Below are 18,256 nucleotides of genomic sequence, written 5' to 3' on the forward strand. Positions count from 1 at the left end.
TCATAGAGCTGCCATTCACTGCAGGAAAATGTTTAAAATCAAACATTTTAAAATAAATCCAGTGAAAATTTTCAATTAATCTTCGGGGTTCCTAAGACAGCTCTTTTACAAAAACTAATTTGGCCTCCCGTTAAATTACAAATTTTAAATGATAAATTACTCTGAGAAAAGGCTTGGGAAACTGCAACAACTTTCTCTACAAAAAGGAATAGCTTTTTTGTTTTGAAAAGAAATCATGAAATTAAATTATACAGACTCCAAGCCCGTTTTGTTTAGGGTTTGATGAGCAGAATCTCACAGCCAATACTTATGCAAGCAGGTCAAAGACGTTCTTCATTTTGTAGACAGAAATGTGGTTTCACTTTTACAATGTTTCCTCGTCTCAAGTGCGTAATGCCATTGCCCTGTCCAACGCAGGTCCCAACGTTAAGTATGTTATGAAAGACAAGACTGAGATGTTTCCATTTAAAAAAAAAAAAAAAATATCCAGTGAAAATATTTTGGAATTAAATCTTCCCCTGCAATATTTAACCAACATCACTGCTCCGTCAGTACAGGAGTCATTAAAACGAACTTAATTGCAGGATTAAGCACACTGTGGTCTGGTGCAGCTATTCAAGTTCAAGGTATTACTCTGCCTCCCCATAATTTTTTGCCTTTTCTTTTCATGCATTTTTTTAGGTTTTGTGTAGATTTCTCTTTTTAAGTTATATTCGCCTACATGTAAACGACAGTTCAAGACAGCACATCATGCTCCATTCCCTACTTACAGATTTCTGTTTTCTATGCAGGCAGATGTCAAATGGACGGAGAGAAATAGCAGAACTCCTGAGATTCAACACATTGTTTGTTCGACCCACCTAGTTTACTGTTATTGCATTATATGTTAAACGGCATGCGATCTTAGAAGATAATTGGCTCTACCTAGGTAGTGTGCGTCCATTGTCTTAGCCTGCCTCAGTAAAACTATTCCATTTCATTTTAGATCTATAAAGTCAAGCCGAGGTCTCTTCTGTTTAATGGTAATCATGGGATGTGAGCAAGTGAGGCTAGACAATTTGATAGCGTGCATACCGTCCTCTCCCCCCTTAATTTCTGGCAACTACTGATGGACTCCGAGAATCTATGTGAAAGCAGATCAGAGCTCATAGCTCAGATTCAGAATATAAAGCAGATGCCATTTCAGCAAATGCTTCTGAATGGCTAGAAAAGGGAATCTCTCCACAGAGATGAAGTCATTCCATTAATGCTTTTGCAAACCTATAATAAATGCCAACGCCTACTTCTTGCACCACTAAAATAGAATGTCACTGTTCTGGATGATGTTTTCTTCAACGACAATGAAGCATTCTTTTAAATAAACACTCCCCCACTTCTAATTAAAGCGAATAGGCAATATTCCATTTTAATTTCATCAAGGGCAATTAGCACTTTAAAATAGAATTGTACTTTAGAGACCAAGCTTAACATTTGCCTCTCTTTTGCTCCTTGGAGAGATAAAACCTGATCCGAAAAATATCCTCGGTACAGACATAAAAGCACAAACTAAAGAAAGCCACATACACACAGACTCACGTGCAGACCATTAAATCCGTGATGACTGCTGCTACAACATACTTTGAAGGTCATGCCTAGCATGGTCCCTCAGATGGTCAACAGGACTGGTACAAGAGACACAGATGCGACCACATTCTTGGCAGGACCAGTCAGGGTCGTCTTTGATGTGGGTCCTGCTTGGTATTGTGTTCTACATTGATCTTTGCCCTTGGCACACAGGACACAATGCCCTCATGCATGGCCGCCCTCCATTTCGCTTTGTTGCTTGCAGCTTGCCCCAAGGATGACATGGCAATGCCCTTGCATTTAGACTCTGCCCTTCACCACGTCAGCAGGATTTCTTCTAGTCCCCTGGGCTGGGTTTTCTGGCGCTCAGTTGCCCACGAAGTATCAGCCTTTACTAGTCTCTTCGAAAAGCACCCAAATGACAAGGCCAGACTATTTAATTTCAACTGTGATTTAACTATCAATGTTTGCTCAGAGATTCCAACGTCCAGTGTACGGCCCCGTCAACTCATCTGGGGAGAATAAGTTTAAGACACACTCCCTCCAATTCACAGCGGAATCCCAAACAAAGCAAATGGGAGGTCTGCACAAAGGAAGATATGACCATACCGTAACTGAGCTTTTAGTTTCCATTTACTCAGCACCCTTGGTTACATTCAGCATCACCACCATGTGGGAAATATGGTCGCCCTTGGCAGCACTTTTATTTCTGCCTTTTCCCTCCTCCTTTCTGTGTGTCAATACCTGATCCACGTTCAGCCATCAGGAGGGAGAAGGGGAAAGCCCAGCCAGCAAAATAGCTCTGTGGAGCCATAGTCATTCCAATCCCTGAGTCTGGGTAGGTCAAAGGAGCAGCTGTCTTTCCAAGTGCAGCCCTTCACCTCATGGTTAACGGATACCTCATTAGAGACGATGCAGTTTGTGACAGAGGAATTTGGAGAAAGAATCCAGCAAATTATCTACAATGAAAATGGCTAGTTGGAAAGGTGCATTACCTGGCACTTTAACAATTATTTTATATCGATGTTTTAAAGAAAATTCACTCCCCGCTTCCCCTACACGTTTCATTAATGTTATTGTTGCAAGTTATATAGCCATTCCACCAACCAAGCATTCGGGGAGTTTCTTCCTCACTTGCAATTTTCTTGCATGTGTCAGCTGATGTCACATGGTAGGTGTGTCATTTAAGGAAAAACTGCACTCGTTCCATACATCTGGTCAGGACTTCAAATTCGAATGCAATTTCTGATATACAATTTTGACCTAAAGTTCACTATCTATAACTTCAAACTGCTTTGTTTTTCAAATAAAACAGACAGGGCCCTTAAGTGCTGAAAGAAAGCCTGTTTCAAGCACCACAACCGCTTTTATTGGCATATAACTCTTGCTACTCCGAGAGCATAAACATTTGCAGCTGAAACGTTATATGAGCACGTATTCCGTTTTCATAATTTACCACAAACATTGGAAAGGTCACATTCCACAGTGGCAGGCAAATGCTGGAAAACTGGTATATCAGTGCAAATTTGCAGAGGCTGCAGGAGCACAGCTCAGAAAAATACAGTTGATGGCACATGAACATTCAGATAAAAGACACTAACGTACAACTTTGATCAGCCAGTTCTCTTGTAAAACAAATATTGGAAAGCCAAACTAGCAAATTACTAAATTACTTCTCTGATTACCAAGTAAGGAGAAAAATATTTTTCCTCAGGTACAATATAAAGAAGATATACTATAAATCAAATATACTATGCCTCAGGATACCATGTCTTTATTGAAGCAACTTCCTAAATCATTTTGAATTCATTGTAAAAAAAAAAAAAAAAAATGGAGAGGGTGATAAATTTAGCTAAGGGCTGGATGAAAAATGTATGCAAGGGTATCATTCAAGTATCTTTTAGAAGGGATTAAGACATATCCAACAGATCGGTTCTCTTAAACTCTTCAGTTTTATTTGTTTAAAGTCTATATTTCTGAACAAGCTCTTGGACACACAGCCGTAGTTTCCCTATATATGAGACAACAGAGCAACTTTAAACCCTGATACTTTAGGGAATTCAGCTCTTCAGTGTCTGCAAACAATGATTTTGGTACCGGCACCTCATTCAGCTTTATCCTCAGGCCTCTAATACATCCTCATTTCTGAGACTGTATCTAAAACCCTTCTTGCTTTTTAATCTGTGGATTAAACTGACCCCGCATCATGCCAGTGAGAGCTCAGCCACTGAACTCTCTCTGGCTAACTAGCTGTTCATTTTCACAGTGCATGTAGCCACGGGCAAAGTATTAAAATCCCCCTGCACTTTGCCCTTGAAGGCAAAGTTGCACAAGCAAACTGGTAAATAAGCAAAGTATCATAAACCATGACAAGACGTGCTGGATAACACAAAGATGTTTAGCACAACAACGAACGTGTGCGCACCATGTGTTATTAATTAGGGGAACATTTCTTAAGTTTATGAATGACAAAATATCAAGTTCTAGTCCTCCTTAGTCACTCAGTACTCCTGGCTTATACATTTTCCCCTCTTCGCCCCTCCCCCCCCAAAAAAGCCCTCCTGGTTAGGGCAGGAAATGTCAAGGTTTGGTAGCAATTTAACCCTGTTGATTTCAATGCTTGTCAAGGGTTCAGTAATACCCAAGTCATTGCATAATGGCTAGATTTCCCTCCCTCCACTGCTAAGGGGAAGTGTGGATAGAGAGAAACATACCCGTCTTCAAGAGAGTTGATCAAAAGATCAGAAGCCTGATTTTATAATCGTTAATAGGCAAACTGGTGAAAATCAACTGCAGAGTAAAACATCTGCCTACACCCAGAAAGGCAGAAATGACATGACTTTTTTCTCTGCTAAAATTCTTTTTTGCTATTGTTCAGAGCATATTCAGGAAATTTTGTACTTTGGGCTCACAGGACGTAATCTTCAGCGGTGAAGCCCTCCAACTCTAGAAGAAGACGCATCACTTGCATTTCTTACGTACAGTTTGGAGATTATTTTATGGTTTCTGTCTTTAAACTACACATTACAACAAGGATGAAACGTGCTCCTGTGAAAATGGACATAGATACTATCATAGCTATATTAGAACAGCAGGATATGGCTTTTTGTATTTACTAATTTTCTTCATTTGTTAAATTTTAGCTTAAAATAAATTAATGTATTTGGAGCCTTTCAATGTTACCTCTTTTCTTTTCCACCCAAGACAATCACATTCCAAATTCATGTTTCTTCCTTCAAAAATATGTGAAAATTACCGAGTTTTTAAAAAAATCATCCAGTCCACACTACTGTAAAGGTCTCTTTGCTCTCGTCTACAACACTATGTGGAAGAGAAAACAGCTGGACTTCACAATGGTAATTCTCTCTCATCTGGAGAATATTCATCTAAACATTTTTCCAACTTACTGGTTACACACAAAAAAACGATAAAAAGCAGCACTAATTTTCACTACTCTGGCCATTTTTGTTCAGCAAAAATAGAAGAGATTTAACCCTCAGATATCAATTTAATTCACATTATAAACAAATGCCCCATCTTCTGGAGTTAGTAAAACACTAGACAAACAATAAAACTAACGGAGCAATTATATAGAGCTTAGTAATGTTGAATTAATCTATAAATAATGTGGAAAACAAAATAAAAGCCACCAAATGTTATGAAAACATATCACAAAAATATTTTATTTCATATAGTTTTCTACCCCATGTTGTAGAAACAAATTATATTTCCGCTGAAGAGACCAAAATATCACCAATCAAAGGTATTCCATCTTGAATCATTGCAGCTAACCATACAACTTTGGAATTGCCCAGAAAGGCATTCATCAGCATGGATTGCTATCATTGGTTATGAAAGGAAATCTGCTGTACAATTTACAATGGGAACTTCTAAAATGTAACCCAATGGTGATTCTCTGGGGAGAACTATTTTTGCAGCTGAATATTTTCCTGCTTAACCTTGTAAACTCAAGCAATTAATTCTAGAATTCAATGCAATTCTATACTCAAGAAGCTTCAAAGGCAAAAATTCATGACGCCACCTTGAGTTCAAGAGCTTGATTCACAACAGATGCAGGAACTGTAGCCGTGGTTGCACGGAGTTGAGTCATAAGACATTCTGATCGATTCTGATCCGATAGAATATAAAAGATAAACAACATCTGTCACTCAGGCACATTTACGGTCTATCACGTTAGGTTGTCATCCTCAACTCCTTAACCAGCTATACCACACTTTTTAGCTCATAGACTTCCCACTGGAATTAACCTAAGTATAGAATGCTAACTATCTTCACTATACACAGGGAAACCATTTCCCCCATCCCTAAATAACATTCACAGCGAATTTAGTGACACTGAAAAATGCTAGAATGACAGCAACAGAAGTCCTCGGCCAACACAGCACAGGTAGCAGACTTGGAAGCTTCCCTCCATCCTACCTAGTCAACATACCTCACCCGTGACCTGAAGAAGAGAAGGAACCTCGGTCCTCCCCCACCCCATTCAGTCCTTGGACTTTTCATCTGAAGCAACAGGAGGCCTTGAATAGCACTTATTTCCTACGCTGACTCTCATAAATGACTGCATGTAATTTATCATCAACTGAGAAGTGTCTACATATTGTAGAGCTATGTGCAGCAAAGCATCGTTCCGTGAAAGAAGTGGTATACGCCAAGGGGAAATGTATATATAGTATTAATCTTCTGGTACAAAGAGACACTTTCAAGATGTCAAAATAAGTAAAACTGCTTGTTATTTATTTATAATCCCCCTCTGGAAACCAAGATGTTCCCTTACTAACCTTTCCCCCGCCTCTCTCTCTCTCTCTCTCTCTCTCTCTCTCTCTCTCACACACACACACACACACACACACACACACACACACACACACACACACACACACACACACACACGGTGGAATATATTTAAGTGAGTTTTGGTTGTTTGGTTTTTGCCTAAGAAAAATGAGCATAGAAGCAAATGTTAGGTTGCTGTATATTAATATTGTTCTTGTAAGTAAAAGCAATTTGAATGATTACTTCGCTTAAAGAATATTCGGTATTGCCTCCAATACTGTATTTGCACTTTTAAAAAAGTCTGCAGGATATTTCAAGAGGCTTTTAAAAAATTTCTGTCACTTATAGTGTGGTTCAAACTCCTGTGACTTGCTTTGCATCTTAACTAGCTTTCAGTCTGGTTTATCAGGCACTTTGTAACCAGGTTGATGGGAACAGAATTCCCCTGTGTGATTAAGTGTTGATATTAGATTTTCCAGTTCCTGGGAAATGAATTTACACTTAACTTGAAATCACCGGTATTTGTTATTATACACGATCACCTTACGAGATTCCTCTAACAAGTCAGATTCAATACAAAAAGCATTCTTAACCACTCCAAAGTGTTTTATGGAAGGTGATGGAAATATTCATTGAACTGTTTCGGTCATTTAATGTTTGAAAGTGATGCACAAGTGGAATTTATAAATTCTTATACAAGATAAGATATTCAAGTAAGAGATTTGTTTACATTTTTGTTCCACTGCAGATAAAGAATTCCTTCAGAGATTCTACTCAAGGAGTTCAAAGTGACACATACTGTGTTTGAACTCACCTACCAATGGGGTCTTCATTGATCACTGGGATTCTTAGGCGTTATCACAGTATAAATAACAAGTAGCTGAAAGCCTGAGCGTCACACAGTGAAGTCAAGCGTGTAAAAATGCTTAACATGGCTGAAAACGTAAACGGTGAACTGTATCAGATCGCAAAACCCAGTGATGACTGAACCATGCTTGTAGCTGTTTCCATCACTTCACACTGATACAACAGACATTTTAGGCTTCAGAGTGATGCAAGAAGTGGAATTTCAGAAACCTTATGATACAAATAATTTTGTTTCAAGCACTCCTTTTAGTTGCCACTTGTGCCTGTTGCACGGAACCTAATCTAGGGGTTTCAGAGGCACTACAAGAAGCCGACTAGACAACATCAGTTGTTTGAATCTGAATTACCTGGTAATACTAAAATTACTGCCAGGCAGCCAATATCCCTAGACTATGACAGCATTTAACTCAGTAACTCATTCAGCCTCTACCCTCCAGGAAAGATGGGATTTATTTTTTGTCCATTTCCAAAGAGATAGGACCTGAGCCAGCAAAGTTTTTATGTATAGACTTAACGGCAAGTACACACCTAAGTGCTTTGCCAAACTGGGACCATCATGAGCACACCCCAACACCTGCCAACCAGGCTCCTGGGATGAGAGTAAGTATCAAACTTAGCTCACCGCAGACACTTTGGTAACGACATCTCTTGCCACTGCCAGGCCTTGTGCAAAAGTGCGCGCAGCCACAAATGCTCGCGTCACTTGTAGTTTAAGCTTCCGTGGTACGTCTCCAAATGGCTTCAACTGCTCGGTGTACTTGCTGACGCATTCGAGGTATTCATCTGTGAAATGGTACTGTGGGTTCACTAATCGAAACATACGCTCCAGGAGACGCGCCCAGAAGTCATTGAGCATCTCTTCCAGGTTTACGTTTCCACCCACATAGTAGCGCTTCAGCTCTATGAAGAGATCCTTAAATAGTTCAGAGTTCTGCATGTATAAACGCCCATACGTCCGCAAAAACATGTCATTCAAGGATTTCTCCGCATTTTCAAGAAGTTCTTTGAAGAATTCTGAAAAAGATAAATGAAAACATACAGTAAACAATTTCAGGTTAATCATTTTCAGTTACACAAGCTTTTCAAATATTTCCTTCTGTAATTCAACAACGACAATAACACAAATTAAATTGAAAGCTAAAAGGGCTCAGTGGAACATCACTTAAGTGCTGAAAGTTCTCCTTCAGAAATGTTCTTATTTCTCATAATTTTTGTTCATATTTGATCAATGATAAGACGTGGATGACTCAAATCTCTTTCCATGCATAATTTAATACCAAGACAAAAGGCCAGCAAACTGGAAAAACACTGCAGTATTTCAAAAAGTTGTTTTGAAACATGGACTATCATGAAGTGTACACACACACACAAAATGGGTGTCCATAATAAGTGGTTTTTACATTTCAGTATTGCCAACCCCAAATGTTTAAGAAAAAAAAGAAAAAGTCAGGCTGCAAAAATAATGAGATTCTTTAAGTAAGATTTTTTTAAAAAAGCTCAATACATTTGGGGTTCTTTTACTGCCTTCTGATTCTGAGACTAAGATCTTTAGGGCCCCGATTTGGTTTGGGGCTTTCACATGTGACCATAATGCAAAAAACGATGCCATGATACAAGTTGGAACTGGCATAGGAGTTAAAGGCTATACCCTCTACTCTTACAACGAGTGCCAGGGCATTTTTAACCACAGCAAATGGACTGGACCTTTTGTTTAATCTCATCCAAAGCCAGCCTCTCCAGCGGTTTAGTGTCTCAAGGCAGCATACATATCCATTGGTTCAAAAGAAGAGTGTAATGAATCACCATCACCACTTCCTAGGTGTTCTGTACAGGTCTCTCATCCAAATACCGTGCAGGCCCGATATGGCTTAACATGTGAGACGGACCGGGATGCCTGAACAAGGTGGTATTCTAAGCTTTGGAGAGCTTCAATTCTCCTCTTTTTCATACCAAGCACAGTATCTGAGAAGCTGTAATTTTCTGTAAGCCTGACAGAAGGTGTGTTCTCTTACCAACCCTAACTTGGGGGAAGTGGAAGGGTGCCCCGCAGACGTAGTGATACAGAAACCTCAGTAGGCATGGAGAAGCCTTCACATCACTTAAGGTTATGAGTTACATAAAAACATACCATGCTATACAATTTGGATCCATGGCATGTGGTCCCATTACAACATATAGCTATCGTGACCAATCAAAAGCAAATCTGTTGCTGAGTAAGTGGCGAGAGAGTTCGAAGAAAAGGAAATCATGGCTTTTATTAGGTCTGATCAAGGAGTGACATCACTGCAAATGGTTTGCCTCGAAGGTCTGAATAGGGATATGTAGGGGGAAAAGTGTGTGTGGGGGTGAAAATCTGTTTGGTTTTGGCCATTCTGTGACAATACTGCGTTTTACATGGAGACAGATGCCTATATACCGTAAAGGAGCTACGTAAAATGCCTGTGATAATTTGCTAGGGGTCAAACATCTACTTGTCCTCTCCTTACTATGATGACTGAGTATAATAAAGACTAAGTGATATTTTACTCACCTGTCAAAAATAATTTTACTCGCCCCAAGCAAATCGGTGAAGGAGTTTGCAAAGTTGATAAAGAAGAACCTCAAGTCTCTAATAAAAATAGCTAAATATGAGACATGAGTTTAAATCCGAACTTCAAGATGGCCTCTGGGTGCACTGACTATAGCCCTAAACTCGAGCAGTATGGTAAATACCTTTGGAACTCTTGGGTGGGGTTCAAGCCGTTTCCCATAACACTGTATATAAAACACAAGGGGACTTATTCTTTAACACATGCCACTGGATATTTGCAATTCTGACCTGTGCTTTCTGGTGACTCACATTCAATAAATAATTTTAATAAAGCACGCCTCTGTGTTTTAATCCTCAAAGGAATAACATTTAGAGTCAGAAGCTGTTAAAAGGAGGGGGGGGAAAATATCTTTGGCCCGGTTTGAATTTAAACGCTGTTAAAATGTAACAAGTATGTCGAAGTTCAAATTTTATTCTTCAAAGTGCTCCAGTACAAACAAAGACGAACACACACAGAACATTTTTGGGGAAAACGGAAACATTCTTTGAGTTCCTTATTAGCAAAGTCATGGGGCTTGGTGGTTGACATAGCTGTACATAATGTAGCCTCTTAGGAGTAGAAGAGAAATGATCCAGCGAAGAAGAGATTGATTTCAAAACCCCGACACGTTCTCTGTCCAATATCAGCAGGAATCTCTACTTTAGTTCCCATGACTGGCATTTCCTGTCTAGGAAGGTTTTTCAGTTGAGTTTATACTATAAAGATTAGCTTGGTGCTGCATATTAATTTCTAATTCACTTAATCATTCTGAAAGCTTACTTCCTCCTTTCCTTCAGATTTTTCCAGATCCTTTGAAATCACCAGATTGGTTGTATATTTAAATATGCTTGGACTGGGCACCTAGCTAACATTTATCGGGAAATTCTTCAAAGAAGTATGTGATTCTGAAATTACGCGTGTTAGAAACCATTAAATGTTTCCAACTTTCAATCAAATGAGCACAGAGTAGCCAAACCTACTGCCTCCCCCACCCCCCCAACCCTCCCCACTGGGCAGAATCCTCTATCCCCACCATCCGGCCGCAGGGCAGAAGCTCCAAGCTCCCCACCCCAGTCTGGTAGGTGGAGAAAGAGGGGGCGTAATAGGGGGCTCCGCGAGCTGCACTTTAACTGTAAAAGAGCAGCATGCAGCTCACCAGCCATGGTTTGGCCACCCCTAACACAGAGGATTGTTCTGAGCCAGAAAAAAAAATCACTGATGAATTCATACCAGCTTGGCCTACTTATTCTCCTGCTCAAATTCATTTTATTTCTCACACTCCAAATTGAAGCTGGATTTCTTTAGAAATATCCAGAATTTTTTCAAGTCTTGTCTCATTGGGGCATACGGCAGTTCAGAAACATGCAACTGTTTCCACTTGGGGGAGAATCCAGGTGGTTTTGTTCCCAGCTACATCCATTAGAATGAGAAATGTAATCACAGCTAGCAGCAAACGCCTGCCTAGCTGCAACCTTCCAAACAGTAATAACTTTCCCTTGGCTAAAAGGAAGGTGAAGAAAGGAAATGAGAGGACCGCAACACTACAAGTAGTACATTTCCAAACACCAACCAACCACTTCCATGAAGAGTGTTGAAATCCTCAACTGAAAGGCACTGAGTCAGTGCAGGTAGCTTTCTTATTGTCTGTAATGCTGACTAACATTTAGCATCCCCAGAATACGCCATTCTACACTGCCATTTCTAAATGAGCAGGACAAACAGAGGACAGGCACTGAAAATCCAGAGTCCTTACAAGGCTGCACTTCAACTTTCAGCACTCGGCTTGAGCATGAGAAGCAAAAGATCGGCGTGTGCAGAACCCGCAGACACGGCAGCCCTAAGTGGCGCGAGGGGTGGGTAGAAATAGGGGGAAAACGTATCTGTGGGTTATTCCACCCCGATGGCTGAGCGAGAACGCTGGAATGAATAGGCTGCAACTGCAGGCCTCACCTACCGCAACGAAATCCACAACAGAGCCCCTCGTGAATATCATCTTGGTATATATGCAGAGCGACCTAAAACAAGATGACAGCTCTGGAAAAAAATGGCCTTGAGAGACCTATTGAAATTTCAACAGATACTTTGGACGCTAAGTTGCCCATGTAAAACTAATGGACTGCCTCGCAATTAAAGGGCATTAACAAGAGAAAAGATAAAAGCAACAGATGTCACATATTAAGATACGTGAATCCCTGATTGAGTGGCTAGTCCTGCAAAACAAAGGGCTCTGCAGCCACAAATAATCAATCCCAGGCATGCCCTAGTATTTGGTTACATGTATATTTAGAGTGCGGGTTGCGCATTAGACATTTGGGAGCATAGGCTGGTTTAAAGGCACTGAGGCTCAAGGAAGCAGTTTTGATGACACTGAGCTTCACTTATGACAACGGAGGTGCTGAACCGCATGAGGGTACAGTAGAAGGAACAACGTAAGAAGCCAGTCTGAACGAGGGATGACGAACACCGCTGTAAAGAGAACGGAAGGAAAGATGTCAGAGGGCTGGCAGTGACAGGAGACGTAGGGATGAAACCAAGAACAAACTACAGGGTAACTGCGGCTGCTGTACCAGCTGGATAGCCATTGAAGTTCCTGAGACTAAGGAACTGAGAACATCTATAACGTTTTAGCAGAGACGTTTTCTTTTCAGCCTTTTTGTGCCAGGCCCATGGTATTAGCAGTGTAATTTATTTAGCAGCGGAGGATTAATTAAAGATATATCTCATGCCAGCAGCGAGTAAAACATAAGAGTTTGCAATGCACAGTTCTGCTCTTCCTCTCCCCTGGAAGTAATTAGTTTGGATCGAAAACGGGAAACATTCAGCTTTTTCTCTCTCCCTGCAAAAGGGTGAGGATTTTTGCAATAGTCAGGGAAGTCCCGTCTTCCGCAGTTCTTTTTCTAGTTCTTAAACGGTCTCCCTAACAGCAATTTACTACAACTAGTTAAATATTAATCCTGCCTCTTGTAGAAATAAGCTATCCACTGATTAACAAACTGCAGCATAACCTAGAGTTAACCTTGCAACCTTGAGAAAAGAAATGGCAGGTTCCTCTCTTCAATCTTGACTGTTTGCTCGGCAAAATAAATTACCACCTCTCGTTTGTGTTAGAAATTGACTTGTTCTCAAACAAAACCTACACACAAAAGATTAGGTTCTCATTTTACAGCATTGTAAACGCATGTTTTACAGCTGTGGTGCAAGCAGTCTGTACTCATTAAATTATCACACTGACAGATTTCCTGTGAAACGCTCTCAAATGCAAACATTTTTCATGGACAACAAATCATTCTTCTCTGCTCTCTCAGAAGGTCTGCTAGCCAGTGAGATGTCAGGCTCTCTCTACTCCTAAAGGATCTCTTATTTCATTTACAAAAAAAGAGAGTTTATCCCTCTCCACCTATGAATTGGCAAAAATGGAGACGACAATATTGGTGGGAAGTGAAGCTGCAGCGTTCCCCGGTTTTCTATCCAAGCGAATTACTTCAAGGGGAGAGGAAGATCAGAATTTGACATTGCAAACTCCGACAGTCTTTTTAAGGAATAAACAGACATCCTGTCTCTGCAATCCAGGAGCTGGTTTGCCATCTCCCTGTGCCCTGAAGTAAGTGCAATGCTTGGAGCGATGGCCGAGTTTAACTCTGTTTTTAGTTAAGAAAGGTACCACCTCCAACCTGCTGTTTTCAATTCTTTATCCACTTCACTCCACTACTGCTCCCTCCAGTGCCGTTGTGTGCACAGCTTACACATAGGTCTGCTCTGCAGTGGGGTCTTAGCCCCTGCAGTAGCTACACCAGTGCAAACCGCTAATGAAGGGTGCGCTGCACTAGTGTGAACGAGGACTCGCACGGGTGCAGCTCAGAACAGAGGTGAGCTGCTCTGGTGAAAACAACAAGTTACATCAGTGCAACACGTCTACACTAGGGATTGGCACGAGTGCGACTGTATCAGTGGCTACAACCCTAATGGAGACAAGGTAGTACTTTGAAACAGTTCTTTGGGATTGCAGCAGTTAAACCCAGGCTGCAGGGGGACCAGGAATGGGGCTTGCACCCCGTGCCGTCCCAGCACCCTCCCTCATGAGGCAGGCCCTGTGCACGTGTGCCAGGAGTCACTGCCGAGGCCCAGGCCCACGTGGTGCTCTACCCCTGCACTGGCCTGGGGAGCTGCAGCGCTGGCAGTGGGTCTGTCGTTCCCAGGTCCACCTGCTGCTTCTTCATTATCAAGCAGGGAATAGCTTTTTAATTATACATGGGGCAGGGGTGGAAATAACTTCTGCAATTTGCACCTCGCCTGCCAAAAAGGTCACGAGCTGCCACTGCTGCAAACCTGCTAAAACATAAATGAACCGCAGCCCTGATCACTATAAAGGCATGCAATATGCACGATGCCCTGGATTTACTGATTGCTGTCACCTATGGGCAAGCACATGATTACACTGTCAATAGAGCTTAACTACTGCACACACCATCAATCAAAGCGGTGCCTGTCAAGCTTTTAAAACGTTCACCTGTAGATTTATTTCCAGCTAAATTCTTCTGGTTGTACAATTTACTTAACAAACCAACTTGGCTGCAGCCTACGGATGCAAATACTGCTTTAAACATTCAATGAGATAAGATGGCCTGGGCGAAGCAAAAGGGAGTTTGCTTTGGTAGAATGCATCATCACTGCCATCAGGCACTGGTATTTTGCTACCAGAACCATTGTCTGACGTATGGCAGCTGTGCTGGAGTAGGCCGCAGGGATTCATTTGTGACGGATGAAGACCCAAAAAGGTTGTCCTAAAAGCAAAAAGCTATTTTTTAAGTAAACCATTAGAAACGTAAGACTTACCTATCCTGCATGACTAGAGAAATGGTCACATCTCAAAAGTCAATAGACGAAAAGTGGAGAAATAGAAAGAGAATGGATTTACAGACAGATTGTTTAGAACTCTGGCTTCTGTTTGTTTTCATTAGCATTTATTTAAATTTCAGTGACTAACATTTGGGGAAAGTGCACTGACACATCCCGAAGCAGCAGGGAAGACATTTCTGATATTTCCAAAGTAAAAATCCGGAAGAAAATAAATTTCCTTTTTAAACAATGCTTTCCTGCCTGCCTTTATGCACTGTAAGGAAGAATAGGAAAATGTATCTGTTTACTTAAAAATGTCTTTCTTCAACTACTAAGGCCCACAGATCAGTTACCATGGGTACAGCAGTCTGCTAGCAGCTTGGGGGCAGAACCAGACCCAGCAGTCACTTGCGGAAGGGAAATGCCCATCTCCTGAAGTTCCCTCGAAAATAGAACTTTCCCAGCCACGATCATTCAAATCTACCTTCCTGAATTACAGATGGTGTTAAATATACTTGGGATGGGGGTCAGGGGACAAACAATTTCTCCTACTGCAGAGCATGGTAAATTCCGTCTAAGGATAGCGACAAACCCAACTCCTTTGATGTTGTCAATTTCCACATCTATTTTTGGATAACCCGTTTGTCTCCAGGGTGGGCCAAATCTGTGAATCTTAGTATGCAAAAAAAAAAGACGTTTTCAGGTAAGCATGGATACATCTTCTTCTTCCTGCTAAGACACTCAGATCCGTTTCAATGGGATTTTCACTGCGATGTGCCTCCAGGGTGGGAAACAGAATTATCCTTTAAATATGCACATCCAGAACAAGGTAGAGTGTATATATAAATATGATTTCCATCTTCCTCTGGGCGTGCAGACATAGAGAAGACTTCCAACAAAACAAAGGAAGTGGCATTGTCTAAGACTGGACGACCAGTATGCAGAATCTGGTGAACTAATGGCCGTCCAGCAGATCTCGACACAGGAGACAAGACTTCTCTGCCCTGAGATCATCAGTGCTCCTTTGATGCTTAACCAAAGGAGGAATATTTCTTGAATTTCCTTTGGGAATGAATGCTATGACAGAAGTGTGGACTACCAGCTTGAATTAAAAGAACCATACTGTTCTCATTAAAGGAGACTCCAACCTCATCTGATTAGAGACAGTAGCCATGGGGCAGCCTACTTCATTGGACAGGAAGCGTAACACCATCACGTCACAGATACAATCTGGTTCTGCTGTCAGGAGCAGAATGAGAGTCCGAGGTCATGCTCCATAATCTTCCAGGATTGGGATACGGTTGATGTCCAAGGAAGCATTTAATATACAAACTGGAACATGCTAAGGACACCGTGCTACAGAGGTTTGACCTTTGTGCTTGGATGCTCCCACACATGCACTACAAAGCACGGGGGAACTCGAGGTTCGGTTTCACCAGTGTAACATGGAGGACAAATGATGAACTTCGCACTAGTCAGCAGAATCCGTTCGATAGCTTTACTTCTCTTTCGGAGTCCATGGACGGAACAATCACTTCACCCCACTATGCACTTTACATCTGTCTGGTCCCATATGGTGATTTGGTCTTGTGATTACAGACATCCAGAGACCCAACGTGAGGTTAATCAAGCCTGAGTGCCAGAGTCTCCTCAGGCAGAAAGGCACAAACAGCACCACCGCTGCTCTCCTCTTCCTGTCTTGCATACGGTCCTTGGGAGCAGTGGAGAAGGTGAGACGACACAGAGCAGGGATCTCGCCGAACTCGGCAAGAGGTCATCCATTCACCACCTCACGCCCTGGGTCCAGACTCCGAGAGGGATTGCAGGGCACTACGTTCACTGTTTCCAGAGGTTGATCACTGGCACAACTCATCTACTGAAGATGAGCGAGGTATTTCTGGGTGTAGGAGCACACTCTGCCATGTAAATCCTGGTGTTCATCTCTCCCTTGGTTGGTGGTGCACACACAGATAGGAAGCTTTCCTCCACCCAAGACAGGGGATTTTTTCCTCTGGAACAGGACTGGGTTTTTCCCAATTACTCCAAAAACACCAGCCCCAGGTAGCTACATTTAAACAGATGAGTCCCACTCCCTCTCTTTCCGCACCCCTATGCAGAACCCCATAGGACATGTGATTTCTAGGCGGCCACGCCGACCACGCTGTCTACCCGCACTGGCATTACTTGTGGAAGCGTGAGGAAGCACTTAGGGGGGGTCAGATGGCATTTTATATGTTTGTCGGCCTGATGCCATGTGAGGGGGGCTGAGATGCCTGCCAGAATTTGGCTGTATGTGAGGGGCCTGTATGGTAAAGAAGCCACTCTTTCGGGTAAAAATCTCCCCTATTAGAAAAGCCGAGCCCCCGACCCTCAGGGACAGTGGCCACATTCATCTGCAGTAGGAACACCATGATACATTTTGACCTGGGCACACTGCAAAACCTTCCAGCCTTAGAAATAGAACTAAATACATGGTGGATGAACTGCCTGCTGGTTCTTCTGGGTTGCTGTCCCTCTTGTCACTCCACCACCATCTGCTAAGAAGAGGATATGGAGGTGGTAAGGAGACATGGCGATCCTCAAGGGAAGCTGGGAGAACCTGGTGACCTGCAGCAGTGGTAGCGAGGGATGACAGCTTGATACTTGCCCAGTCTTTTAGGCATGGCAGGAAAGCCCTATCCGGGGGGAAGGGGGGAGGAGATGAGCAGGGGAACCTGGCATTGATGGGTCCCCACTTGATCTCTCAAGGAAGGCACAGGGCTGGGGCTCATGCAACGGCTCCTCAGTAGCTCTTACCGCTCTACTACATCCAGTTTTAACTCCTGCTAACATTTAAACATCCTTTCCTTTCAGAAGGCCTGTTAAAGCCGATGGCTGAATCCAAGGGCACCAAAAACACAAGCAGCCCAGTTCTACACCACTTCTTCATGAGAGTAATCCCACTGACTTCAAGGGGACTGACTCAAGCAGGTAAGGATTTGCAGGATTGACCCAAAGAAAAAGCTAAACAGTGCTCCGAAGGGTTCACTCAGATGGACTGGATATGACAGAACAGTTGAAGAAAAACAGAAAGAACTGACATCCTTCCAGGGAGAGCGTTTAAATAGGGCAGATCCAGTTCCAAATAAAGGGTTTCTTTCTTCTTCCTAAAAGTCCCATTTATAGCCTAAAAACTTAAGAGTGCACTACTGATGCAAAAGTTTTGCCCAAAATGTTCTAATCATTAGGAATCATATAAATGTGTTACAGAAAGCATCTTCTATTTACGTTACAGGAGACTACCTCCGCACGGCAGAGAGTAGTACTTGCATTTGAACAGCATCTTCCAGCCAAGGATTTCAAAGCACTTTCAATCCATTAATGAATTAGGTCTAAGCACATGTTGGGAGGATGTGGGCAAATTCACTCATTGGATGTGCTTTGTTCAAATTGTGTTACCCCAGGGAGGAGAGGAAGCCAACACACTGCACTTGTATGTTTGCAAAGACCTTTGAACATGTTAAGATGTATATACACCAAGAATTAAAGATTAGGTGTTTTAGGACCATGTTTTCAACTGGTCTTTAAACGTGTGCCTCTTTGCATGTCCAAGTTAATGGTGTAAATAAATACAAGCGAGACAT

At 42.0% G+C, this 18,256-nt stretch overlaps 1 protein-coding gene across 1 annotated transcript in view; it reads right to left on the reverse strand.

Annotated features, from left to right (window-relative positions):
• The window catches only part of GPC4 (glypican 4), a 104,544-nt gene that overhangs the window by 20,838 nt on the left and 65,450 nt on the right, over positions 1-18,256 (reverse strand). Inside the window, exon 3 of the mRNA XM_067548020.1 lies at positions 7,850-8,241. Within this exon, the coding sequence (XP_067404121.1) occupies positions 7,850-8,241 (392 nt within the window). The remainder of the gene's footprint in view (positions 1-7,849; positions 8,242-18,256) is intronic.

Source organism: Emydura macquarii, unplaced genomic scaffold (assembly GCF_026122565.2).
Source record: "Emydura macquarii macquarii isolate MOO-44397 ecotype Brisbane River unplaced genomic scaffold, CSIRO-AGI_Emac_v2 contig_1253, whole genome shotgun sequence".
Classification (NCBI taxonomy): domain Eukaryota; kingdom Metazoa; phylum Chordata; order Testudines; family Chelidae; genus Emydura; species Emydura macquarii.